This window comes from Amphibalanus amphitrite, unplaced genomic scaffold, assembly GCF_019059575.1.
Source record: "Amphibalanus amphitrite isolate SeventyFive unplaced genomic scaffold, NRLGWU_Aamphi_draft 000011F_arrow, whole genome shotgun sequence".
Classification (NCBI taxonomy): Eukaryota; Metazoa; Arthropoda; class Thecostraca; order Balanomorpha; family Balanidae; genus Amphibalanus; species Amphibalanus amphitrite.
Genome location: NW_024881507.1, coordinates 801,964 through 828,680, shown reverse-complemented (window position 1 = coordinate 828,680; position 26,717 = coordinate 801,964). Strand labels below are relative to the sequence as shown.

At 51.8% G+C, this 26,717-nt stretch overlaps 4 protein-coding genes across 8 annotated transcripts in view; 2 read left to right on the top strand and 2 right to left on the bottom strand.

Moving 5' to 3' along the window:
• The first annotated feature begins 857 nt into the window (after positions 1 to 857).
• Positions 858 to 16,722, top strand: LOC122381915. Its single transcript, XM_043366703.1, has 11 exons — positions 858 to 1,479; positions 1,581 to 1,639; positions 1,897 to 2,177; positions 2,793 to 2,967; positions 3,214 to 3,401; positions 5,874 to 6,058; positions 12,840 to 12,956; positions 14,278 to 14,420; positions 14,662 to 14,793; positions 14,949 to 16,496; positions 16,541 to 16,722. Exons 1-10 carry the CDS (start codon positions 1,071 to 1,073, stop codon positions 16,338 to 16,340), a joined length of 3,081 nt encoding a protein of 1,026 aa, XP_043222638.1. The 5' UTR covers positions 858 to 1,070; the 3' UTR covers positions 16,341 to 16,496; positions 16,541 to 16,722.
• On the bottom strand, positions 16,589 to 23,711 carry LOC122381924 (RING finger protein 121-like). 2 transcript variants are annotated; one of them, XM_043366712.1, is made up of 8 exons: positions 23,403 to 23,711; positions 22,970 to 23,039; positions 22,662 to 22,702; positions 22,263 to 22,404; positions 21,765 to 21,919; positions 21,294 to 21,522; positions 18,484 to 18,617; positions 16,589 to 18,249 (listed from the first exon to the last, which is right to left on the bottom strand). In XM_043366712.1, exons 2-8 carry the CDS (start codon positions 23,027 to 23,029, stop codon positions 18,027 to 18,029), a joined length of 984 nt encoding a protein of 327 aa, XP_043222647.1. In that variant the 5' UTR covers positions 23,030 to 23,039; positions 23,403 to 23,711; the 3' UTR covers positions 16,589 to 18,026. The 2 variants fall into 2 exon arrangements, with proteins under 2 accessions (XP_043222647.1, XP_043222655.1); XM_043366720.1 differs by having other exon boundaries at positions 22,662 to 22,695; positions 23,403 to 23,683.
• Positions 23,605 to 25,453, top strand: LOC122381938 (dynein axonemal assembly factor 10-like). The gene has a single exon (XM_043366729.1). It carries the CDS (start codon positions 23,982 to 23,984, stop codon positions 25,041 to 25,043), a length of 1,062 nt encoding a protein of 353 aa, XP_043222664.1. The 5' UTR covers positions 23,605 to 23,981; the 3' UTR covers positions 25,044 to 25,453.
• LOC122381899 (1-phosphatidylinositol 4,5-bisphosphate phosphodiesterase classes I and II-like) overlaps positions 25,407 to 26,717 on the bottom strand; it is a 58,775-nt gene continuing 57,464 nt past the window's right edge. For all 4 annotated transcript variants that reach the window (XM_043366669.1, XM_043366687.1, XM_043366678.1 and 1 more), the window contains exon 27: positions 25,407 to 26,548. The gene's annotated coding sequence lies outside the window, so the exon portion shown is untranslated. The remainder of the gene's footprint in view (positions 26,549 to 26,717) is intronic.

Genomic DNA, 26,717 nt, shown 5'->3' with positions numbered 1-26,717 from the left:
TTGTAGAGGCTGCGGTGGTGCTGTATTTCGGAAGCAGGCTACATCATTCACACGTGCAACGTCCAGCTGATATTTAGGAGGAGAAATTGTAGCGATCTCTAAACATGCTTTACATAATGTCGATTAAAACCAACATTTTTTAAATGAATGGGATTTTGTTCGGCCTCAGACCTCAGTCATACGCGAGCTAATACGGACGATTGAAGATGTCCTTTCATTGTAGGCTGTTCGATTTTTTTTTTCATATTGCCAAGAAATATCAAAATGGCGTTACGAATTCACAAATATTCTGTAGCTATGTTAGTTAGGCATTTAGGTCAACGTAAGCCAGCACGTGTTTTCAGTTTTTTAAATATTTCTTATTTCCCTGGATACAGTGAGGATATGTTACTTTGCTATAAATGTTATTGGAAAAGGACTGTTGCATCAGCCGGTCACATGCATTAGCGCGTCTATTGTTTTTCCCGGGAGGCGATATTACCCTTTCTGGTTTCTATGTTTCTGGGTCAGCGCCGTATCAGGCGGCACTGCAGCGAACTGGGCTGTATGACGGCTGGTAATGCGTACAGCAATATCCGCTAATCCAATCAGAGCGCGGCGATGGAAAAGCAATGTTGTCCTGGGGCCAATGTGGGTCGCGTCAGTCGGCGGTCGAACCCCCGAGGCGCTCTGACACCGTTTCGCACGACGGCCAATGTGACCGGTGGGTGTAGGGCGGTCGGAGTAAGGCCATCTAAGCACAGGTGAGCTGCGTAAAAGACGGCAAGGATTACACGTGGCTGTGTTAATTGGATGACGGTTCCTAATGCACTGGGGCACGAGATTTGTGATCCCTGGCTTACAGCGGCAGCCAATATTGGCGCAGCGGAGATTTATGACTGGCCTTGTAATGCGACTCAATTTTCTTTGGTCCATTGATTTTGTTGTGTTTTGTTTGATTTTATCTAACAGAACTGTGACCTATCAAGTAAAACTATCATCCATTGATTTCGGATGGCGGACCCTACCATAAATGAGTTTTCGGAAGAAATAACTTAGTGGATATAATTCACGTTCTCAATCGAAGCGACATGGAGAACGCCACGGTCGTCCCCCGCCTTCCGCTGTCGGAGGGCGAGATCTTTTTCCCATCTCCGATGATGGTGATGCCCGCTCGTCCCGGCACTCCGGGCAGCGTGCGTCTCACGTCGTCAGTGTCGCTGACGTCTCGTCTGCCGCACGACCTCACCAGACTGTCAGCCACCTCCCTGATCACCCTTCAGCTGGCCGAGCGGGTGCCGCTGCGCACATTCTATGACGGCCTGTTTCGATTTCCCTGCCACTACGGCATCCAGCTCTACAGAAAAGCGGCCGAAATCTTTGATAGACTACACGAATACCAGCCTGGCAGCAAGTGCAATTTATTTGTTGAAAACATCGAATTTAGCTGCAATGAAGAGAAGAAGCTCGCCTTTGAGTTGGCTTACGCCGCCATGAAATGTAAGCTTTATAGGTCTTGGGTCATGTCTCACGTAAAATGTCATGAGTTTCATGTTCAGCGGAGGACAGTCAGAATTAGTGGTCCATATTTCTCTCCACAGATGAGGAAGTTCTCCGCCAGACTTTGGACGACGTGGGCTTTGTCGTCAAGTATCCCGAGGTGAGTTACATAACATTCCAACCCGGCATCTGTACACAAAACGCGTCAAAAGGTCACTCCGGAATACATATTGCATCTAATGAAAGAGAAGTTCAGTGATGAGACATGTTTGCCTCATTACGCTCTCGCTCATGTCGATTATGTTCGTGCATGCAGTCGTAATATTCGCTCACGCCTCACGGTGACCGCTCCCGGCTTATATTTTAAGTTCTTCACCGTTTATCTCGACTAACCCTCCGTGCTTTGCGCCGCTGCAGTTTCAGGACGAGCTGAGTCTGGCCTCGGTCATTCTGTACGACTACCAGGACCGGCGGTTCCAGCGGCGTCAGGCGCTGCCCTCAGACCGACAGCACCCGCGCCACTGTCAGCTCGAGGAGGCGCTGTTCCACCTGCGCACCCGCCTGTCGGCTGCCCTGGCCAGGATCCGCATCCTGCACGACGCGCCGACGCTGCAGACGCTGCTGCCGGCGGAGGTGCACCCGCCCGAGCCGGCCCGCCACCGGCCCGTGCACGCCTGGATCAACTGCAACAAGGCCAGGTGGGAGGCCGAGACAGTTTACTGTTTTCCACATAACACATAAATATGTATAACAATATTCCCTTACAATCTTTTCTCATAAAATGTGATGCGATTGGGCACTGTTTTCAAAAAGTAAGGGAAGCGTAAGGTTTTAGCGCCAAATTGTACGCGATCGAATGTGTGATATGCTCTGAGGTCGATCGCTCAGTCGGCTCCGGCTGCCGTAACCTCTGACCGTGCCGTGTCCCTGACGCTGGGTGTCGGCGCCCACACTCGGCGCCGGCGGCGGGGGCTGGGCCGACAAAGTCGTGGGTGGTCACGGAGCAGGCTCAAATCTCCTCATCGCACTCTGACATGATAATCGACCTCCCAGCGCGCCTCGAGGCCCGCTCTGTAATACGAGCCGACAGCCCGACACGGCTGGCTCCAGTTCACGCCGATAGTCGATCAAGCCATCGGTTACCTAATGCACCGCCGTCATCCCCGCCCGCTTTCACCGCGTCTTCTCACGTCGAGAGCGACGGCCTTCAGCGCGCGGCTCCGTGTGTGGGCGCCGGACGGGGCTGTCGGCGCCAGCTCGTCATCCGAGCGCCATGACCAGCAGCGCTACTCAGACCGTATCGATCGTTCCAGTTCGCAGCAGATCTTGGACAGTCTCGGCTCGACGCTGAAAATCCTGCAGCCCGGACTGACAGAGAGCAGCTTTCATTACGATGATGATTTTCCTGATCTGCTCGTCTTCGAGTCCGGCTGGAAGAAGACGCTGGAGAAGACGGCGACATTCAAGAAACACTGGATCATTCTGCAGGTAATGAATTTGATAAACTACATGAGCAGATAAGTGCATTAGCCTACAAATACATATCGGTCCAAGCGTTGAAGGCTGACCGACAAAACAAAAAGGCGCTAATGCAGATTACAATTCAGATACGAATTACGAGCATTTCTCTTTTCCATCTGACTTACATCTATCAAGCAAATGACCAACTGGAAATGAAGTTGCAATGCATAATAATCCTCGTTTCTAAGTTTCTTTGTGTGTCTGTCTGTATAGGAGAAGGCGTGCTGCCTGCCGGCGTACGCGACCGCGCAGGAGCTGCGCCGTCTGCGTCAGCGGGAGCCGGAGCTGCGCGGCTCCGTGCTCCAGGTGGGAGCCGGGAGCGGCAGGTCGCTGGCGCACCTGCTGTCGCTGCTGCCCGACCGGGACAACATCAGCCGCCTGCTGGCCATGTCCGGAGACAGGTGAGACGAGAGACCGGGGAAGACGGGAGACGCGGGGCAACATCAGCCGACTGCTGGCCATGTCCGGAGACAGGTGAGACGAGGAGACGGGAGAGACGGGGAGACGGGAGCAGCATCAGCCGATTGCTGGCCATGTCCGGAGACAGGTGAGACGGGGAGACGGGAGACGCGGGGCAACATCAGCCGCCTGCTATGCTAGCCATGTCCGGAGACAGGTGAAATGGGGAGACAGGAGACACGGAGAGACCGGTGAAACGGAGGGACGGGAGACGGGTAAAAAGAGAGACGGGTCAAAGACAGGATATTAGAAGATACTAACGTGTGATACTGTTTGAGATATTGACGTCCGGGACTGAGCGTGGGATATTACGACGCTTTTGTCGGTGTGTCACTGGATCAAAAGCGAGGGCGGACCTTGACGTATACGTATAGTTAAAAGTTGATGCATGCAATTCAAGTTTGCTAACCAGTAACCATCCACCACGAAGTTTGCGGGCGTAACCTTCACGACTGGGCTTCTGAGGATCTGCTTAGCATGCTGGAGCTCGTAAGTGGTTTGTGATAACAATTTCAACCACACTTTGTCCAATGTCCATGCTCTCTCTATGGGCTGTCCCTGGCATATAAAGCCAGCGAACAACAAGTGTTGAAAATGCTTTACACTAACAACTGATATAAAATTTGCATTCCAAACCAATTGTTACGTACTGCATTTTCGTCGTCATCCCGCCTCCTGTGACCTCTGGCGGCCTGTCACAAGTGACACGTGTCGGTCGAACTCTGTCATCTGCGGCGGCGGCCCGTCAGGGACCGGGTGTGCCGCCGGCGCGCGGATGACGGACCGCTCCGTCCACAGCCTCATCAGGCGGGCTGACGGCCGGCCGGGAAACTTTGCTGATCCGTTCCGTGGCCGTCTCGCGGCGCTACTTTGCGAGATTGTCAGAGGCCTCCTGCTGGGATGAAGAGTATCTCGGTGGCAGGGCGAGGCAATCTGGCAGCCGGAGAGGACCAGAAGCCTACAGACTCGCAGGGACGCAGGCAATGATGAGAGTGTCCAGCTGGTGTCGAACTTTTAATAGGCTACTGAAGCACTGGGACCGGTTGCGAAACTGAAGCATGTGTCCCTTTGTGTTAACACGTATTTCCATAAAAAGACAATCGAATGTATCAGCCTCCGAACAGCTGCAGTGCACCACAGTCCACAACCATTTCCGTAAGTTGATTATAAAAAGGGGCACGTTATTCGATTCCAAGAACCGCATTAGCCCTGGCAATGAGTGGTCAGTTGATGGCCTCTTCCATTGAACTGAACGTTCAAGCTACGAAAAATAGAAACGTTCTAAAGACTGGTTTATTGCTCTTCTATCCTAATGATTCGATAGCTGCGATTACCGAAGTGACATTCAGATTCCGAAGTAGACTATTTTACCATTTTCTCGCAACCCAGTAGGTCATAAATGGGGATTGTTGTCGTTTCAATAGCCGCCAGAAGAGCCTGTATGTTAGAAACGGGCCCGTAAAACAGTACTATGTCGCGGCTTTACAGCATTCATCAGGTCGACTGGGCTGTCCGAATTTCCGCCCATTACTGCATGACGCAGCGCTCCAGACACCTTGAATGGCCATTTTGGCGTCATTCACCGACTGAAATAAACAGCAGCGGCTGCTCCTCCGCCCTCTGAACTGGGTCAGGGACTTGACCTTCTGATCGGGAGGTCGTCGATTCCTTTACGACTGTGCTGCGCTTGAATGATACCTTCATTTATTCCAAGTAGCCGTAAAGAGGAACGCTGGTAACTACTCAAGTGGAGTTGTGGCTAATTATGTAGACAGCGTAAAAAGTAAAAAGTAAAAAAAAACGTGTCTTTAACAATGTTGAGAGTGCTGAGTCGCCATGTGCTTTTTAGTTTTTACATTAAGTAGGACGTGAAGGTTTGAAGGAACTAGGACAGGTGAATATTTTTATTATTATTGCTTCCTTATATTAGCAAAAATAAATTGCATTAATTAAATTGTAACGTATACTTTATATGCAACATTATTGTACAAAATATATGTTGGAAATGTCTCTGATGTTTTGAATCGCCCGCTAACAGCAGTGCAGTGCACGCTACTGGCAGAGAATGGAAATTGCCTGAAAGGTAGGCTGTACCGCACGACATGGCTGTATTGCGGGACAGTATCTACCCGCTGGCGCGCCGCCGTGCTACGCCCGTCTGCCAGGCAGCTAAGTAGCTTATCGGTGCAAGCTGAGATACATCAGACAGAATAAATGCAATCAAAGGTTTTTTTCAAACTTGAGGATTGAAAAATATGCATTTAAGGTTCGTGCGTTCATAACCCGTCTGTAAATTCAATATTGACAATCAGCTACAAAGCGGCAAAGCATACAGTCCAGGCTTTGTCAGGCAGGCAGACCTTAGCTCGTCCGTCAGCCTCGGTCCTTAGTTGCCCGTCGCTCTGACGCCGCAGGAAGGCGGTGGTGGAGCGTCAGCTGCAGGAGCTGGGGGTGGCCGACGCCCGGGTCATGTCCGGAGGACTGGAGACGCACGGCCGCGCCGCCGAGCTCCGGGACGTGATGGCCGTGCTGGTCACCCCGGTGACGACACACACCGCGCTGGCCGACCCCGTCGACTGGGTGATGGAGGAGGGCGGAGGTGAGAGGGGAGGGGAGAGGGAAGGGAGTGGAGGTGAATGGGAAGGGAAGTGAATAGGAGCGGAAGGCCTGGTCAGGCTGGTTCAGCAAGATTCCTCGAATATTGCTCAGATCGACTAAATTATGCACAATAATAACATTTTTTCGGGGAAAAGGGTTCAATACCTACCGAGCGCAAGATATCTACGAATTCGTTATAACGTCTCTAGTGTGTTATACATAGGTACCTAAACTGGCAAGGTCTTACATGTAACATTGTTACAACTGTATTTTGTAAGACCTATGAGTATGGAGGTCTTAACCTTATGGAGGTCTTAACCTTAAATGAAATCAAACTTTTAAGGTCAGGTCGATGATGGCCGAGTGGTTAGCCCTTTTCTACTAGCTAACAACTTTTATATGGAAATCGAGAACACTTTATCGTTTTATTCTGACGGAGCAAACGCGCAAGCAGGCGGCGCTCCAAAGAGAAGGCTATGGTTGCTCGCCAATAAACCATGGCTATCTTGATTGGTCAGTGTTAGCCTCAGACGATTGCATTCGACGAGAATCAGGGTATGGTGCTTCTGTTCACGTTTTCAAGGCAGTTATTATGCATTGATTCATAGGTACCAAGGTATCAAGCGACATTAATGTAGTTTGTGAAATAAAGTCATATCGAGTATACCTACCTTATTCGGAAGTTATAGCTTATTGCAGTGTTGTCTGGCTATCCATCGGCCGTAATTCTTCTCACTGTAGGCACTCGTTCGCGTCGTCATAAGGTCATCATTCTACAACAAATCGTGGGTGGTGCTGCGTGTCGTGGCCGCTACCCCGTGTTGATGTTGAAAGGTCGCCCTGCACGTCGAAACTTGGAGCGGCCCTGCCGCTGTCCACAGAGAGTGGCCCGCGTTGGCACCCTACTGTGGCGGGGGACGTGCAGTCGAAGTGGGTGTGGAGAGCTTTAAGTGGACTGTATCATTTGAGAGAATGGACTAGCCGACTGATCACCGCGACCGCCAGGTCAAAGCTGTACTTGGCACGTCTTAAATGTATTGTCAAAAGCCTTGTCGGAGAAACCTCCGCACAAGCCTTACTCATGCGTGCCGAAAATCAAGACAAATCAAGAACAAGACATGAGCTGGTTAGACACTTGCCAGCAGAGACAAACACGAATCCAAGAACGAGTCAGACGCATCGAGCCGTCGAACATGAGCGCATCCCGCTGATGTGTGCGATTGTACAGTAGGTCTACAAAAAAAGTCCCCCGCTCCAGAGGCGGCCGGCCGGCCGAACCCCCGGATTCCAGCCCCGACTCTATTGCGCAGGCCGCGGCAGCGACACGGGTCAGGTCGCGGCGCCCGGCGAGTGGGTCAGTTGGCGGCGGCCGGCCGTGGAGTGAGGATGCCGTGTGAGGGGCGCAGAGATGCCGCAGTGCAGAGGAGGGGGAAGATAGTGACTGCACTATGCCGGAAATGATGCCTTTGTGATCTAAATTAAACACCCGCAGACGCAGTGCATATCCTCCCTCGCCCCATTCCTATTTTATCATAACCCTTCAATAATCCGTAATGACCATTCAACGCACGCAAGCAAACAAAACAACCCGTTTAGCGGCGACATCATTTCTGATAAAAAAAGCGACAGTAATGATTAAAATAGACATAGCGCGAGAGGAAATCGAGGGGTATATATGTATCACATACCCAGCATTTTATTCCCATCTAGCAAATCAAGATTGGGGGTCTTGTCCAACAAGTCAGCGGCCGTTCTAGACACAGATAAATGCTTCGTTTTCGGTCGCATCATTATCTGCAATAATTCGAAGCGAGGTTTAACCCTCGCCGGCCGAGAAGAAGGGGTGAATGCCGCCACCATGTATTTTTTTTTTTTTGCGGTAGCTCAAAGCACACTGTTGATAGAAGGCTGGCATTTCATATGCCTTGCATTTGATTCACGCCGGATCATTTGACATCAACCACGTTTTCAGGTCAGGTCACTTAACCATGGCGTCTTCACCCTCGCCGGCCGAGGGGGGGGGACGGTGCCGCCCCCAATAGTTTTTTTTCGCGATAGCTCCGAACACGCTGGCGATAGAAAGCTGAAACTTGGCATACCTGACCTTTGATTCAAGCCGGATCTTTTGACACCAAACGCATTTTTGGGTCAGGTCAGGTCACTGACCTATGGCGTCATAAGTGGGCCTCTGCACGGTCTTCAGATGTCGCAACTTCGCAACGCCCTCACTGCTAGAGGAGATGTCACAGAGAAGTGAAACTTGCAGGATCTAGTATCCATTATGAATCTCACAACTTGTATATCTCGGATTTTTCCTAAAGGTCATATGAGGTCAGGTCATTTTCGTGACCTCACCATTTATAAGTCAAAGGGAAAAATGAAAACTGCTATTCTGGCGCCGGGAACGATCTCTAACTACCTCAAGCACACAGAATCGTGATTTAATGCACTCCTTGCAAGGTTAGATGCGTCACTTTTGCAATGTTGACCTTGCGTGACGTCATTTATGACGTCATCAAGGTCATATTAGTTTTTCGTCAATAACTCTTGATCAAATTGAGCTAGCGAGTCGGGAAAGCCACCAATGGACTCAGGAAGACCTGCCGAATCGAATGATATGCGACATGACCTCTTTCGACCAACTTCGTGACCTGAGGGTGCTGACCTGACCTTGACCTGAGGTCAACACCCCAAGTTAACCTGACCCGGACAAAAAGTATAGCATTCGACGCGCCTGAGCAAGGCGAACACGATGCTGCCAAAATAGCGGCTCTGCGGCCGTTTTTGCGAAGTTATTCACCAAAAACTGAACCGTACCTTGGGGCACTTGACCTGACCTCAGAGGTCACCGGTTGACCTAGGACCTTAAAATCGGGTACCAATCTCTGTGTCTCGTAACGGCGCACACGCTCGTTTTTTCTGCGACGCGCTAGCTCCACCTGGGGCGAAACGGCGAGGGTGGGGTCGTACCCGCCCCCCCCCCCTCGGCCGGTGCGTATGTAGAAAACCAATAGGTCCGGCGAGGGTTAAGTAAACCTCTGCACGGTTGTCGGTTATAAGATGATGCAAATCCGCAATGCACTTAGTGTCAAGCATAATGGAGAAATATGGAAACTGTTAATTTGGCGTCGGAAATGATCTAAAGTTACACCTCAAGCACTTCAAATCGTGACTTCATACATTCTTGGCAAGGTCTAATGCTTCACTTTTGCATTGTTCACCTTGCGTGACGTCATTTATGACGTCACTAGGGTGATAGGAGTGCTTCGTCAATAACTCCCGATCAAAATGAGCTAGCCAGTCGGGACAGCCATCTTTGGACTTTGCAAGACTTGCCGAATCAAATGTTATGCAACATGTCCTCCTTTCAACAGCTTCGTGACCTGTGTTGCCCTAACATGACATTGACCTCAGGTAAACATTCTAAATTGCTTCACCTAAACAAAAAAGCATATAAATCGACGCGTCTGAGAACAGAAAACACGATTGTATCGAAATGACGATAATGCAACCATTTTTGCGAAGTTATTTACCAAAATCCGATCGAATACCTTGGGGCCCTTGACCTGCCCTAAGAGGTCACTGATATTTTAAAATGGGGTACCAGTCGCTGCGTCACGTAACGAAGCAAGCGCTCGTTTTTTTTTCTTCGAGGCTCTAGCAGCTAGCTCAATTATAGGAGCTAAACATGGGGTTGGGGGATCGCTCCCTTCTCACTCACTATTTGGCCGGGATAGTGTTTGAAATTATTGTTAAAATCTAGCATGTTCAGATTTCAAATAACCCATTTTTCCCGCCCAAGTCTTTCAATTCAAGGTCATAACACCAGGTCACGTCAAGTGACCTTACCTCAAGGAAAGTTCCCGTGCTCATCATATCTAAATACACCGACTAACCGATCGCTTTAGAACTTTCAGCGATTTCAATGGGCAACACTATATGTATTTGAAACGTTTACTTTGCAAGTTTGACGTTGTTGACAGAAAGGCCGGGTCAATTTTGAGATCGCTCAAGTCAATGGGAGAAAATTGAACTGCGCTTTTTTGGACGGAACGCATAATAAACACTCTTTCGGTCTGAAAAGGCCCTTGCAGAGCTATGACATAACTATGCTCTGGTGTAGTAGTTGGGTTGTGCGAGCCAGCGACAGTGATCTGCGGAAGCGAGACTGTTCCCGTGGGACGATTGCCCTGTCGGGACGGTCCAGCCGTCTCCCAAACGGTCACCCGAAGAGGATTATGTGTCCTGGAATGGATCCGACATCAACTACAGGTTGGCTGGTGGGGTGACCTCCAGTCCAGAGAGGGAAGCATGAAGACTAGGGGCGATGCGGATTGTTTTTTCCTGAGGATAGCGAGGACGGAAGGGATCTAGCACCCTTGACCCTTCCTTATACTGAATGTATCTCAGGCTGTTAAATCTCCTAAGCGTTTTTTCCTCGACATCGTCAAGGTGTCATTAATAAAAATATGAAATCCGGGAGAATAAATTAAATATAGAAATTGTGGCCAACAGAACATTATCAGTTGCGTTAAACATACTAGTAAGCATGATCACACACCCAGCTTATATATGAGCCATGTCTTAATTATTTTTGATAGACATGCTTAAGTTATGAAATCATCTAAAGTGTTTGTAAAGTTCCACGATACGAATCTAATATCCTGCTATGCATCATGACCATTTCTGGTCAGGTCATGTCTTTGAACATAGGCCACATTTTTCAAATGACCTTTAAAGATCAACTTTTGATTCATTCGAAGCGTTGTTTGATAAGAGGAACACGAGGCTGGTAAAATTAATTTCAAGCAAGTTTTAACCTAACAACTTTTAAGTGTTTGTGGAAAAGCAATTGGTTTTCTCATAATACCGATGGTGGCAGTTGCTGTTATTTACGTGCTAAGCCGTTCGCCTTTATTAAATCTGACAATATTATTCAGACATTGCGGTAAACGAGCTGATTGTTGTGTTAGGTTAGGCTCGGTCGATTTCAGAGTGGGAAGGATGACAGGAATTAGGGGGAGACAGGGGGCCTGGGCGGGAGTCCTGGACCTCATGCTCCGCCGGGGCCGAGCCCATCACGTGGGTTGGATTGCCCTGACACATGGATAGCCCTGGGCGGTGTTTCACGGCCCCGCGTTGCAGCACGCTGCGCTGCGCTGCTGCATTGTTGCGGCGGTTGATATGAATTCGGCTCCACGCTAGCGTTGCGAGCTCCCGAGTCTGTTGATGTCTCCATGGAAACTGGAAACCCAATGCACCGGTGCGCGCAACGCACCCTGTCCAAGCAAAATTTTACCACCGATGACCTCTGGTGACATGACCTCTGGCTCTGACCCGATCTAAAATTGGCTGAAGTGTATTTCTTCTTCTTTTTGCTACTTTTGACGCTACTTCGAATGCCACTTAAATGCCCAAAGCTGAGTTATAAGAATGATGCTCAATCCCCATTTTCCCTCCAACAGGGCGTGCATAGGCATTCCTGTGGGGCACGGGCTAACAATGACTGCAATGACTCTCATAATCATTGTGGCTATGAACATCTACTGCCATTCTTCAACACCGGTTTCGCTGCGCTGAGCGGCGGCCGTCCCGTTTGTTGGATTCTACAGCTGGCTGGCGGAAAGGGTTACCGGCCGCCCGTCCACCGCCCGCGGGCCGGACCGAGCGGTCCCGCTGACCCTATCTGACCTGAGCCCGGCGCGATATGGGACAGGCAGACGGGGGTTCGGCTCAGCGGAGGCAGCGCCCACTGGTGCTGGGGACTTTTTTAATAGACCTACTGTACTGTCGTGTGTTTAACCCTGAGGTGAAACGGCGCTATGGCCGGAGTTAAACTGGAGCTTAGCTTATATCAAGACTCAAGAGTGAATATAAGAGGGGTGAAAGATTAAGATAATTTCATGAGTAGGTTCGGCCGAACGGTCGAAACCATACCCAGAAAGGAGACAAAACGTGTTGGATTTTCGGGGGGATACTGGCATCAAAGGTCGTCCATAAGGGCGAACCACCAGTATTAGCTTATTGGGACGGCCTCAAATCGCCGGAGCGACGCCCGAGCTCAGAGAGCACGTGTCCGGACGGGCACGTACCGCGCAGAGATCGAGAGCCGACTGACTGCCGCTCCGAGTCCCGACCCCAGGTCAGTTCGGCCGGCGCCTGGGGCTAGCCGCCCGGCCCGGCCCTCTGATTGGCCGGCGCTACAGCGAGCGCGGGCAGCGGCCGGCGGAGCGCCCGCCAACGCGATACAAGGCACACAAGCATCACAGCCCCGTGGTACGCGACGTAATAATAAACACAACAATCGATAACAAGTAACAACACAAATACACTTCTCACGCGACGGCACACCAAATCACGCCGGGACTGTCGCGGATGGGTCCCGACGGGGAGGGTAGGGGAGAACGCCTCCGCCGCACCAGAGCTGCCGGTTTTACTGCGCGCGGGGCGCACACTCCACACTGCGATCGAATAACAATGAAGCGGGTTTTACACTTTCGCTGAACAATAACCACGAAGTATAAAATGTATCCGGTTGAAATGCGATTCTAGCATTTACTTTTGATATTAGAGACCCGTACCCGTTAAAAACGTGTATGTAAGTATGTTAACGTTTTTTATAGGCAAGTCATTTTTTAATTAGTTTGGAAAAAATATCGAATACCTACCAATTTGACCTACACGCACCGTCTAAAATGAGTGTTAGGTCACGAGTACGTGTGCATCTGTGAAAAAGTGTATCTAAGCATGTCACCATTGAATGTGCTCTGTCGCCATTTCAGACATAGCTCTGCTGAGGGAGCTGTCGATGGACCCGACCAAGTCAGCACTGCCCCAGCGGGTCTCGGCACTGGTTACCAGTCAGAACGAGACACTGCTGCGCGCCCTCCGACTGCCCAGTGAGTGAACTGTCAACTGAGTGACACACGGCGCCCTCAACTGTATAGCGCATAGAGTACGCGGCGCCCTCAGATTGCCCAGAGCCCACGGCGCCTTCAGATTACCCAGAGCCCACTGCGCCCTTGCAGACTGTATAGTGTACAGAGTGGACGGCGACCTCAGATTACCCAGAGCTGAGAGCCCACTGCGCCCTGACCGCCGAGTGAGTGAACAGAGTCCGAGACACGGCGCCCTTAGTTACACTTCAAATTGCACTTCATATACATTACCTGTCATGTCCAGGCAACGCACGTCAACCGTACACTCAATTACTCAAGCTCTGGATATAACACCGGCTTCTGTGCGACTATTGCGTCATAGCCGTGTAGCCGGGAAACCTCTTCCCCCGGCAACGGACTGACCTGGTATGACAGTCACGGTGTCGGCTGTCGCTCGGTGTCGTCTGATGTCCATCCCAGCGGATGATACGGCACCCAGTCCGGCGTCCCGCCCGGCGCACGACCGCCCGTCTGAGGTCAACAGCCACTGGGTCGCCGCTGCGTTACTAGGAGCCACTGACGGCTGCCTGGCGGCGGCCGGCGGCACGATTGCTCCCGGGATATGGCCTCGGGCGAACGGGAGACGGCCGCCCCATCCGGCGCCTTCTCATCACTGGACAGCACTTAACCCGGCGGGTTACGAGCTGGGGCGGTATAGTGACGGCGCTGGCGGCGAGAGGACAGTGGATGTGGGGATGACGCCAGGGCCCACATCCACAGAGCTGCCGCCGGTCACATCACACCACTGTCACACGTGCCGGTGGCATTAGGAGCGGAACTGGGGTGGTAGCGCGGAAGTAGGTAATCGGTGATGCAAAATTACAAACGGAGAGCGGAGAGTGGATTGTAAGGAATCATGGCGAAACGAAACGGTCGGTCATATCTGAGAAAACCTAAATACTTTCAGGCATTATCGTTCGGTGCGATGATAAGCATGCGCAGTGCACATAGCACAAAACAAATAAGTAATAACAATTGCTCCGACGTTTGTCGTCCGACGACCGATGCTCTGGATTCGACCGTGTGCGATCTGATTTGGTTTTCGATCCGATCGGCCCGGGCTTCCATCGTGACAAAGCATAGCGGCAAAGCATAGCGGCTCTTATGTCATAGTTGCTGAGACGAGCGACGGTGGATGGTAGGGCTAGCCAAGGGGCTAGCTGAGCCGACAGTTCCGATGCATGGGTCTGCCCGTGCAATGCCTACGCGGAAGGCTCGTATCCGTCCGATCGGCTATCAAGAGCCCGGCGATGGTACTAGTAGTTGCTGTTCTCGCCGCCAGATGTCCGTGTGGTCGTATACGCCACCCACTCGTCGAACCGAGCCGAGAACGAGGAGGTGGTGTTCGGTGTGGTGGATGAAGTGAACGAGGAACAGCGACGGCGCTGGCAGGAGGCGCGAGAGCACGGCAAACTGGAGATCGAGGTCAGTAACCCGCGGGGAGGCGAGGTACTCTAAGGGGTGAGCTGAGTTGACCCAGGGACAGGGAAAGAGACCTAGAGGGAGGTGATACCCTAGGGGACGGGGTCAGTCTACCCTGGAGACGCGCATCAGTAGCTCAGCTGCGCCCGTCTTATGGCTACAACTGTGTGCTGCGAGCCTGTGTGAAATGGCTCACAGATCAGTTGATATGATCGGTTGGTGCCCGTTTCATCTTTTTGAACAGACGCCGCCGGACAAGCTGTACGAGTTCCGACAGCTGGTCAACATTCCAGAGGAGGATATCGCCATCCCGTTCCTGGTCCTGCCGCAAACTCCCACGTCCTCGGGCGTCTTCATTGCAGTCATCGTCAAAAATGTGAGTTTTTGTAGCTCGACACATATAGCATTACAGAGGAGCAAATGCTGATAGGTTGTGGCTAAAGCTACTAGAGCGTTGTGCCGATAAGGGGTGGTCTCGCAGTGAGCTTGACTGTCTCGTCTATTTTGACACCGCTCCAACTCTTTCCTCAGGTCGACTTCATCCAACGTGCGAACCGAGCAGTCATCAACGACGCCATCGACATGGGCATGCTGGACAAGGTGGGGCCTCCACTGGCGGTCGGCGGCCGGCCGTGCGAGGCGCAGGCGGGCCGGCGACGGTCGCGGCGGCCCAAGGCGGCCACCCGCTCCGAGCGGCAGCTGGCCGGCCGGCGGCGCGACCTGCCATTGCCGGTACCCGCCGTCCTGACGCCGACCACGGTCCCGATGCACATGCAGGTGCCGCACCTGGCCGACTGTTCTTGCACAGAGTGCGGGCGGCAGCGGCGCCGGCGCCGGGACCGTGCCGCCGCGCAGGGGCCGGCGGAGCGGCGCGGCCGGCCGGGACGGGCGGGCCGGGGGAGCCCAGAAACGGGCTCTCCCCGCGCCGGGTCGGTCACTCCCTCTCCGCGCCACCGCACCTGGTTCCCGTCCATCGGTGTCGGTGTCGGCGCGGACAGCAGCGCCGCTAGCCAGGGCAGCGTCTCCAGCCTGCAGGCCAGCCTGGCGAGCCCGCTGGCCGCGCCGGCCGACGACCGGCCGCGCTGGATCCCTACGGTGGTGCAGCTGCACGCGCCGGCCGCCGCCGCCGCTCCCGGGCCGCCCGGATGGAGGGACGGCTCACGTCTGTCGCCGATACCGGGCAGCGGCGGGCCGCGCGGGCCCGGGGAGGCCGAGCGGGCGCGGAGGGCCGAGCAGGAGGCCGTGGGTCGACTGCAGGCCGCCACCGACAGCGTCTCCCGGGAGGCGATCCGCGTCATCCAGCAGCAGATGGAGCGCAGCCACGGCCACGGCGGCAGGAGCGGCGCCGGCCGGTACGGGACATTCACCGGCGGTCTCACGGGCGGTATTGTGTACGAGACGGCGCTCAGTGACAGTGACGGCGGCGGCAGCTCGGTCGGCGGAGGTGGGATCGTGCAGGGGGTGATCTTTAGCAGCGGCAGCGGCGCCCCCAGTCGGGCCGGCAGCGGCTCCGGCGGCACCTACCACACCGACACCGTCCGTGACCTGCGGGAGCTGGAGCGGGTCCGGCAGGACGCCCAGGTGTGGTGGTCGCGCCAGGCCGGCCGGCGGAGCGTGATGTCGCCGCGCTCGGCCGGGCTGCGGCCGCACGTCCGCCAGCTGCTCGCCTCTCGGGGCCGCGCCGCCGCCCGGTTCGGCGCTGCGGAGCCGGCCGTGGCGGTGACCGGGGCGGGCCGCCGGCGCCGCCAGGCCAGCCAGCCGCCGGAGCCCTCCGAGCACGGGGACACGGAGCCGTCACCGCTGTCACTGCCCAAACTGGCCTCACGGACCCGCCACCTGTCGCTCGGGCCGCCGCTCAACATTCACAAGGTGAACATCGGCGACTTCAGCTCCGTGGCCGTCCACATACCGCCAGTATTCTGAGCAAACCGGTGTTCAAGGAGAAAACTTGGAGAGGAGCAATAAACTTCATGCAGCGCCCAGCGGGACTCGCTGGTCAGTGGATTTGGACAACGATTTTGCAAGCTCCTTTTGTCATCTCGTCTCATTTAGTCTTGTGATTATGTAGGAGCTGTAGGCATTTCGCGCATGTAGTGCCTCTAGCGCCGAGTGCCGCAACTATGATTTCTTCACGGAACTTGCCTCACTAATGGTGCAGCCAAAGCCAAGTCCGAAGTTCGAGTGCCTTGTATTGTTTAATTAATCAGCGGCCCGACAAAATTGCGCGGAAATGTTTACTGAATAATTCGGTATTCATGACCACGATTAAAACGTAAGCTGCTCTCTGCGATACGTCCCTTTTGTAGCGGTCGCTTACGAACAGGACAGCACGCACACAAAAATGGTACTTACGAACACTCACACGTATCAGCGCCCCAATAAAAAGGGAACCCAGCCCCCAACGCTGTAATTTCATGTAACAAGCGCATCATATTAAAACCAAGATAAATACTGCCATCATGATCACCATCCCACAGCGGTTTTGTCATATGGAGCCACATCACAGCAATAAGCAAAAGTCTCATCAGAGACGAAACGAGCTGGACATACTGAAACGACCACAAATGGCGACGGTTGACCAATGAATTCCCCACAAACATTTAAGGTGACATATAGACGCCCTGTGCTTCGTTCGAGGTCTACCGTGGCCGACAGACACGGCAGGCCGATCGTGCGGAATCACTCGGTGCGGGACGGGCTGTGGGAACTCCGTCATAAGAGCGTGCGTGGTGGCAGAGTGCGCCAAGCGTACGACGGGAGCTCCACGAGAGCATGCCGATTATTAGCGGATCCAAATCGATTAGCACATGGACTGACCCTGAGTACGGTCCATGGAGTGAGATAACTTACATGACCTTGAGGAGCAACGTGTCCCAAAGACAAGTGATGCTCATCGCTCACAAATTACCTAGAACTTCACTCACACCAGGGGATTTATTGCGGGATATTTGCGACTCACACCCCGAAAGATTCCCATCATTCATTGCACCGATAATATAAATAGGTAAACGCCGCGGCGGAATACACCCCGTCCCTACCAACATTCGTAGCTCGCGTACACTGGACATTCGACTATTACTGACATCGTGCAGTACAAGCGCTGCTGACCTCTGGGTCTCGCACCCCCGGTCTTTCCTCGGAGATCGGCGACACGGGCTGGGGAAATCGACGACCTACCGAGATCCAGCGCTTCAAACGTGGCTCCATCTGCCCCACCAGATAGCAATCACTGCCTACTGCTGCCTTCCCCGAGCCAGCCCCGGTCCCGACCTACCTCCTGAAGCAGCAAAGACCGGCACGTCTCGACCTGACCCGGTCCAGGTCAAGGACAGGTCAGCAGGTCTTTGGATGGTCGGCAGGTCACTGTGCGCAGAGTAGAGTTCGGACCGTGGCGCTGCCACAACGGACTGGCCGCACTAGCCGGCTGCCTCGTAGAACGGGTCAGCCCCAGTCACAGTCCATCGCCTGGCGACCAATGCCCGACCCAAGCTCCAGCCTCTCGACGACTAAGTAGACCACAGGCAGAGCGTGCACCCGGCTCCAATTTGAGTCCAGCGGGGCCTGCACCCTGCAGCCGCCCCGTATAATCACCTACCCCCACCGCCCGGCTCACTCGAGCCCGAGCAGGTAGTTGACGCCCTGCACGCCCATGATGATGATGGGCTGCCAGGCCACCAGCCAGCGGATCCAGTCGAGCAGCTGGCCGTACAGAACGTGCGGCTTCTCCCACGGGTTGGCCAGCATCCGCTTCAGGTCCACCTTCTCCTTGCAGTAGGGGCAGATCTGCTTCTTGCCCACGATACACCAGCCCCGGATGCAGAACTCGTGGAAGCTGAAGGCGGAAGACAAAGCTGTTAGCGATCGTAGTCGGCGAGCGGTGTATTTAGTAGATTTTATATTGTGACACGGACTTAGACAAATGAAGAACGCCCAATGCCGATATCCCAATCTGAATCTATATCATGAAAATTTAACCGATCCGACTTCCTTCACCAATTAAGTTCAGAACGAACACAGCTCAGTTTACTCTTCCTCTGGTTCTATAATTCCTGTACATGTCACTCACACGTGCTGACAGGTGAGGCGGTAGGTCTTCTCGAGCACCGCCTGGTCGTTGTTGAGTACCAGCAGCTTGTTACCGCAGACGGCACACACGTCCGGGTCCAGGCTGCGTGTCGGCATACCGTCCGGCTTGTAGTACTGAAAACAAACGCAAACGCAGCCGTCAGTTATTAATCAACTGTCAGCTCTAATATGTGAAACGTCTCGTACACTTATGTGTCATAATATGGTCGACGCATAAATATGATGCACTCCAATGTCCATTTTGGGCATGTAGTGCAGTGTTCGAAAGTGTTCGATCAAAGTTCCTACGGCCAGTGTGCCGTGGTCTGTTCAGACTCGCTATCGAGAGCGGCGTCATCTGCACGCTGTACTTTGCACATTGCACTGATAGTGGTGTGTACGTTTGGGTGCATTCAGTTCAACTTGGGTCCAATCGCTGCAAAGGTGCAGTGCTTAGCTAAATTAACATTTAACAGCCACGACATTTAAAGCAGCTGTTGACCACATATGCAGGACGTTTAAAGTTTAACCCGCGCCCCGTAGGGCCTTCGGCGGACCCTACCACCCGTAGGGGGGGGGGGGGGCCGTTTCGGCCCCCCCCTAAGATCTCGGAAAGTTACCGGCCGATTTTCAAAATTCAAACGGCGTTCGATAGCCCCACCCGGGAACTACCTTGTGACCAAATTTCATTGACCTAGGTCAAACCGATGACGTCACAGGTCAGGTCAAAGGTCAGATTTTCACCGTTCACAGGCAATTCAAGAAATGTGCTGTGAAAGCGAGTAAATTGGTAATTTATTGAAAACCATCGATGGTACATTGTTCGTCAAACACATACTTTGCTATCTGAGGTCACTGATACCAGGTCAGGTCACAGCGAGGTCAGGTCACCGGGGGTCACAATATGAATGTGTCGTGTGATACATGTTTTATGGTCCATTTTACATGACAAATGCGATTATGTGGGTTAGGCAGCCTTTGGGGCCAGCCTAGGTCACGTTTTGGTGAAGGTCAGGTCAAGGTCAGGTCAAATTAGGTCAAATTTCAAAGTTGATATTTTTGCATAAAATGGGTATCGATTCGATGCAGCTCGTCACGGGGAGTCTAATGGTGGTCTTCGTTTTGCTCTACGAGTTCTAGAATTGCCAAAAATTGAGTTTGAAAATTTGACGTCATCATTTTTGAACAGTTTTTTCGCTATAACTTGGCCAAAAAACGAGGTATCGATCTGAAATTTGGTATGTGGATAGAAGACGGTAGGCACTATCACATATATTCCGGTTTTTTCGAAACTCAAAAAACTTTTTGGATTTTTTGGCGAATATATCCAAAAAAATGCTTTTTTGATTTTTGGGGGTCAAAACTCAAAAATTTCAAAAATTCGAGATAGCAGTTTTGTAGCCCTGTCAATTCTACACCTTTTGTGTCTTGATCATTTTTCTGTATCTTCAAAGCTGTAGTCCTGACAGGTCTTCTCGCGAAGGTCTTTTTTCGGTCGAAAATGACAGAACATGACGTCACTCTGACGTCATTTGTGGCCAACCTATCATAGCCTCTGGAAAAATTTTTGGTCACAATGTGTAAAATTGATGCCCGGAGAGGTCCTGAAAGTTTGGTGGCGATATCTCCAGCCGTTTAGGAGATATCGACCGAAAAGGACAGGGAGGGGCCGTTTCGGCCCCCCCCCCCCTACGGGGCGCGGGTTAAAGGTAGTGTGCCAGCTTTCTTGGACCATATGGAGTTAATGACCCGGATAAGGAGAACCGGATTTTTAGAACTTATCCATACCTTCAAAACTTATGGAAACGTCTTAAATTCTTCAAATTTTGAGTACCCCAGTGCGAAATTCGCCCCGACGGGTTGTCGGTCGTACCCCAACCACATTTCACACCACTATGAACAATAAATGCACACACTAAAATCGCTATTACCGATAGGCTCATCCAATCAAGTTTCGATAAACCCGTTCATCATCATCTCCTGCGGTTTCGAACACGCCTGTTAGGTGGCTTCTGATGCTCGTCGAGGTCGGAATTTCCAAATACGCGTGGTGCGTCGGGCCGCGCGCTCTGACTTCGGCCAAGAAAAATGCGTCAGCTGATCATTGTCATTTCTGCCACTTGCGTGTGGTGTAATGGGGTCATAACTTAAGAGACGGCTGTTTCATATCAATTATTTTACATAAAATCATATTTCAAACCACAAATTAATGTTCGACAGCCAAATTTAAGAAACAATACCAATACAGGCTTACAGTTTAAGGCTCGACATTGTGTTGTCTACGATTAGACAGCTGATAACTCATTCCCGTACGTCGTATGGTCGTAACACTATAATGACCTTTGCTTATTGTCACAAGTGCGCCGCATTCGCGATTGTTGCCCGACGCCTGTTTGCAGGTGAGCCCACTACAGTTGTTATACATATCTAAAAACCGATAAACTTTTAGGCGAAAAAAGCACTATTCCAGGCCCATTTTTGATTTTTTTTTTGCGATATTAGGTAAAAACAGAAGCTTCTTATCCTAGGAAAAATAAAACGGGAAATCTTTCAAAGGTGGCACACTACCTTTAATGAAAAACTTCAACTATCATCCTTGACATGCTAGCTTTTTCGGGCGAGCAGCGGCTGTGATCGAAACAACATCTCAGATTTCGATATACGACCAAGCATGCTGGCCTATTTTGTTCAGAATGCACAACACATGGTAGCCTTGTCTAAACGTTTCCCACAACCGCTAAACACTCGGCTGGGCTGAGCACCGGCCGGCCTCAGCCGACCGCTGTCCGGCCCACTCCGTCGGCGACTCACCCCAATGTGAGCGGCCATCTTGTCTGCGCAGATTTCCGCGCAGTCGCGGCCCAGCACGCCATAGTAGAGGCCGTAGAACAGAAACATGATGCCCACGTCCATCCAGACGTGCGGCTTCACATGGAACATGAGGTTGAAGCCGAGGAACGTGGCCATCATGATGGTGTAGCCGACGATGCCCAGGCCGTAGCTGACCTTGTACAGCAGCAGGAACCACTTGTACACCAGCCTGCCGACGGAAAGCGAAAATTGAAGATACGGTGTGGAACAAGTCGGCCGCGGACGTAAAGCCCAAGGGAAAGACAGCAAATCGCAGAAGAGAAAATATAGCATGCCGCAGAAAACAATTAAAAAGGAGTTAACGCGAGCGTTCACTGTAATCTATATCATCACATTCAACGCGTTGACACACACACAATAAAATTATCAAAAGAAGCACAATCTGACAAGAATAAGCCGAGCAGACCGTACCGAGGAGTGGTTCCATCTAGCGGTTTCTTCATGGCCTTGAAGCCGATCATGAGCGTTATACAGGTGTAGAGCAGCCAGAAGAAGATGAACCTCCACCAGCGGTTACGGATGCAGAGCACGAACGGTATCACCCACATACCGATCAGCGTCACGATCTGAAAAAACGGTATCAGAGTATTTACGAACGGTATCACCCACATACCGATCAGCGTCACGATCTGAAACACCGGCAAAGATCAGTGTGATGATGAAAACACCACGCATGTTAGACTAGAACAGCCGCTTCCACTTCTGAAGAGAATAAAATGGGTTCATTTCATCGTAAAAAGGCACATTTCAAAATCAAATGAATCTTACTGGACATGTTTACATGCTTGCACACAACAATGGTAACTCAACAGCTGGAAAAATTGATCAATGACCGATGTTCACACACGTATCTACCCTACAGTATTCTGACGCCCTCGTCCTAACCCACCCCTCCCTTCCGTCACCGACCTGGTAGGAGCGTGGGTGGTGTTTGCGCCAAAACACCAGCACCACCTGGCCCAGCAGCAGGGCAGTGATCAGCACCAGCACCATCTCGGCGTGCATCGCCTCGTGGCCCTTGTGCTTCTCGTGCATACGGATGTGCTCGATCCTGAGGACAGCATCACAATGTTATGAATGTATGTGATGACTTCCCTTTTAAACATTGTTTCAGATTTTATTGAATGAGATTGAGAAATATTCAGACTTCTGTATTGGCATAAGCTTGAAGAAGGCATGCTGATATATACCTAAAGAATCATTCCCCCAATTATTATTGAAGCGTATCTAGAAACATTTTTAATACAGTTGAAGAGTGGTTGTCACCAGATAAATATAAAGTCAAAATCGCAGCTGTTAAATGCTTACCTCCATTTCTCCTCTTCAGTGAATTTGCTTAGGTCTAAACTCTGAAATAAAGGACCTAGGTTATTTCCTGTAACAAACATAAAATGTATTAACAGAATTACATTTTATAGGTATTGTCCCTTACACACATTAAAAACTACTATTACAACAATACATGCAAGTCATAATTAAGGGCATTATCATATTTTATTTCCAGTGAAAAATTTATCTAAGCATGGCCATATGACGCCAATAGCTTTATATCTTGTTTGTCATGGTTTAAAATATTATGCAGACATACAATAGTTCAAACATGGCTAGGTACTTACAGTATTAAGAAGGTCTTTGATCTCATAGCCCTTCACTCCTTGATGGTGATGATGATCCATATTCAACTACCTGTTAAAAAATAAAACAAACATGAATACCAAAATGACATTCAGTGTTCTCGCGTGGAACGTTTACGCCCGCCTTTAGTGCCCGGAGAACTGTCCAAATACAGAAAAAACACAAAAGGAAAAACACACCATAATATTGGAAAATGGAAAAACACCTGAATGGCATTTTACAACGAATTTTTAAACACCACATCAACATCCCGATCCCCATCGCCAGCACAAGCATGACTAACATGAGCAGGCTTGAATTTTAGACATTACCTATGAAGTAACAGACATAAACATTCACTCCTTTTGTCCACTCAGCCAAAAATCCTATCGAACTTGTTATGAATTATTTTTGAAGATATATTCAAATAATTACCTTCCTAGGAGCTCCACACATATGCAAAAAACAAAATAATCGATATGCAGTCGATGCAATCCTCCCTCCTCGCCGCCAATACAGTGCATACCGCATACGCAATTCTCGATTTGTCACTCTCGCGTCATTACTGACGATAAATCTATTAGAATACCACCACAAAATATTATATGTTTAGAAAGTGATGTCTAATAAGCAATTCGAACCTAAAATTGAAGCAAAACAAAGGGTCTAAGATAAAAAGTTAACTGAGAGGTGCAATACCTGTAATTTGTTCACATCATATACTGAGTGAAAGCTATTTTGATCAATTAACAACAGCCAAAAGAAATAAGGCGAGCGACGTTGCTATGGCAACCGTATCGATGTAATGCATGACTTTGCCCGAGAGGTGAAGTCTGGTGAGATTGCCGCTGTATTTAGGGCCTTGGCCGCTGCCAGCAGGTTCTAATCATTTGTTGCACTGTGTCGGCAGCCTTTTCGGCAGCAAGACAATATATTTTGTGGCTTGGTGTTCAGGATAGATTTCGCGCCGTTTGCTGTGCTTTTGCACCTTGCAAGAATCGTCACGGCACCACGATGGATAAGCCTCAAATCATTACCCATCTGGAGAAATCGTTGAATCACACGCTTTTCGACGTTCTTTGGATCCCCAGCTCTGCAAAGTTCGTTACACTCGGCTCTTCAACAAGAGCTAAAGGTACGCTTCAGATATTTGAATTGGGATTAGACAAGCTTGAAACCATCTCAGATCTCGAGAAGCCACACGATCTCAAATGTGGCACATTCGGCGGCTCTAGTCTAGCCGACCGGCATCTCGCTACTGGCGATGCAGAAGGCTCTCTTCAGACTTGGGACCTTGAACACCTCAGTAAACCTGTGTTTTCTGTTCGGGCGCATCAACAGATGATCAACTCGCTGGACGGTGTGGGCGGTGCCGGAAGGCAGCAGGGCGCCCCGGAACTGGTCACTGGCGGCAGGGACGGCAGCGTCAAAGTCTGGGACGTGCGACAGGAGGTGCCGGTGGCGGTGATGGAGCCAGCCGAGGGCGAGCCGCGCAGGGACTGCTGGACGGTGGCGTTCGGCAACAGCTACAACACCGAGGAGCGCTGCGTCTGCGCCGGCTACGACAACGGCGACATCAAGCTCTTTGACCTGCGCGCCATGAAGGTGCGCTGGGAGACAAACGTCAAGAACGGCGTCTGCTGCGTCCAGTTCGACCGGCGCGACATCGAGATGAACAAGATTGTGGCCACCACGCTCGAGTCGGGCGTCCTTGTGTTCGATGGCCGCACACAACACCCCGAGCGAGGCCTCACGTGTCTCCGCGAGCGGGCGCACAAGTCGACCGTCTGGTGCGTGCGCCACCTGCCCCAGAACCGCGACATCTTCATGACGTGCGGCGGCAGCGGCTCTCTGAACCTGTGGCAGTACACGTACCCGGCCAAGCGTCGTGACCGGGACGCCGGCGGCGATTTCGGCGTGATGGGCACGCTGACGCAGCTGCAGGGTGGCATCGTCTCGTCGCAGCCCGTCTCGGCGCTCGACTGGTCGCCGGACAAGCGCGGCCTGTGCGCCTGCATCGCCTTCGACCAGACCGTGCGGGTGCTGATAGTGACAAAACTGCAGCTCTACGGGTAGGCTGGCCGCCGGACCCGTCGGGATGACGAGGCTGCAGCTCAGCCAATCGATTGCCATCCTGAGGTGTCGACTGATTGAGCGTTGAAACGCAGTTTGCTTCTGTCAGCGACAGTTCTGCGAACAAGCGTCAACAGTGATATTTACGAATCGCGAACTCGTGTGATAAGCCCAGCTGTCGTGTTCTGAGGATAACATCATATGAAGTGAACAAGATTGAAAGTGACTGATTGCGAATGGGCTGCACCAAGCACCGCTGTTGGCGATCGTCCTAGCTAGATGGCGACTGCCGTATTCCTTGCAATGAAAACGGCACTCATATTTCACGCTTGTGTTGTTGAATGCCCACCCAGTTAAACAGTAGCATATGGCTTTGGTCTTTATTGACACATACAAGGAAAAGCCGCACAACAGCGAATTACCTGATCAAGAAGGGAATGATTGAAAACAGGGCACAGGTAGACATCTCCAAATCACAGCACATTGACCATCCCCGTGTAGAAATTCGGCTGCGGCCTGCCTGCCCTACAGACCCGCCGCCCCTGTCCACACACAGGCGGCACTGGCTATCCGCGGCGGGTGCGGGGGTGGGGGCGGGGCAGCATGCCTGCCGCCCGGTAAAGCTACCATATCTGCCGACTCGCCGCCGAACCGCGGTCGACGGCCGGCCGAGCGGACTCACAACGGACGCCCGGGATCAGCACAACTGTGGAATCCGACGAGTCCTGACTAGGGACTGATCCTGGGGGCACAGGGGAGCGTCCGCCGCTCCAGCCAGCGCGGGGCGCCACTGAAAGATGGTCCACCATACCACCGGCCACACGCCGTCATGTCATGTAAATATTCCTGCAAATCTAACCGTCAAACCACTTGAACAACTGGACCCAGCAATGGTCTCTGATAAAACGGTGGCTTTGTTCTCGTTGAGGAACAAGTATCGGGTGCGCGGAGCTCTATGGCCTCCGCTGTCTGGCCCCCACTACCCCCGTCACTGGCACGGCGCCTCTACACGCACACAGAGAGAAAAGCCCAGCGGCCTGCGGGCGGGCGGCGGTATCATCCCTATTGCAGCGGCCGCCCCGCCCCACAGCGGCCCCGTAAAGCACTGTACGCACACAGCACGGAGATGACTACAGCGTAACGTCGATAGCCGGCACACCAGCGCCGCATTGCATACATATGTGACGCATGCCCAGCGGACAACGCGCACAGCACCGGGCAAATCATATATAAATAGGCTAGCAATCAGCAATACTGTCCCAAAACAACTCTGCGCTACCGAGGATCCGACACGTCAACAATGAACAGGGCCGGCGCCGGTTCCCCGGAGCCGCCGGCGCCCCGGCTAGTGCACCCCCAAACCGACAGGTGACTGTCAGGACGCGTCGAGCCCACCCCCGCGGCCCGTCCGCCCGAGACTTTGTACTTGTTCGACACGCATCAGTTATATGTTCTCGTGCCACCATTCTGAACCTAGTGGCGGTGCTGCCCGTACTTTCTCCAACAATCTGCGAAAAGAAGAGTTAATGGAATTAAAACTCAAAGACGGGAAACATGTACTAAATATCCGAAAGACATTTGATAACTTGTCAACAACCGCTCATGAAAACACAGCTCTAAGATCAGTAAAAAAAAAAAAAAACAAAAAAAAACAGGAACTGAAATGTTTATCCCTCA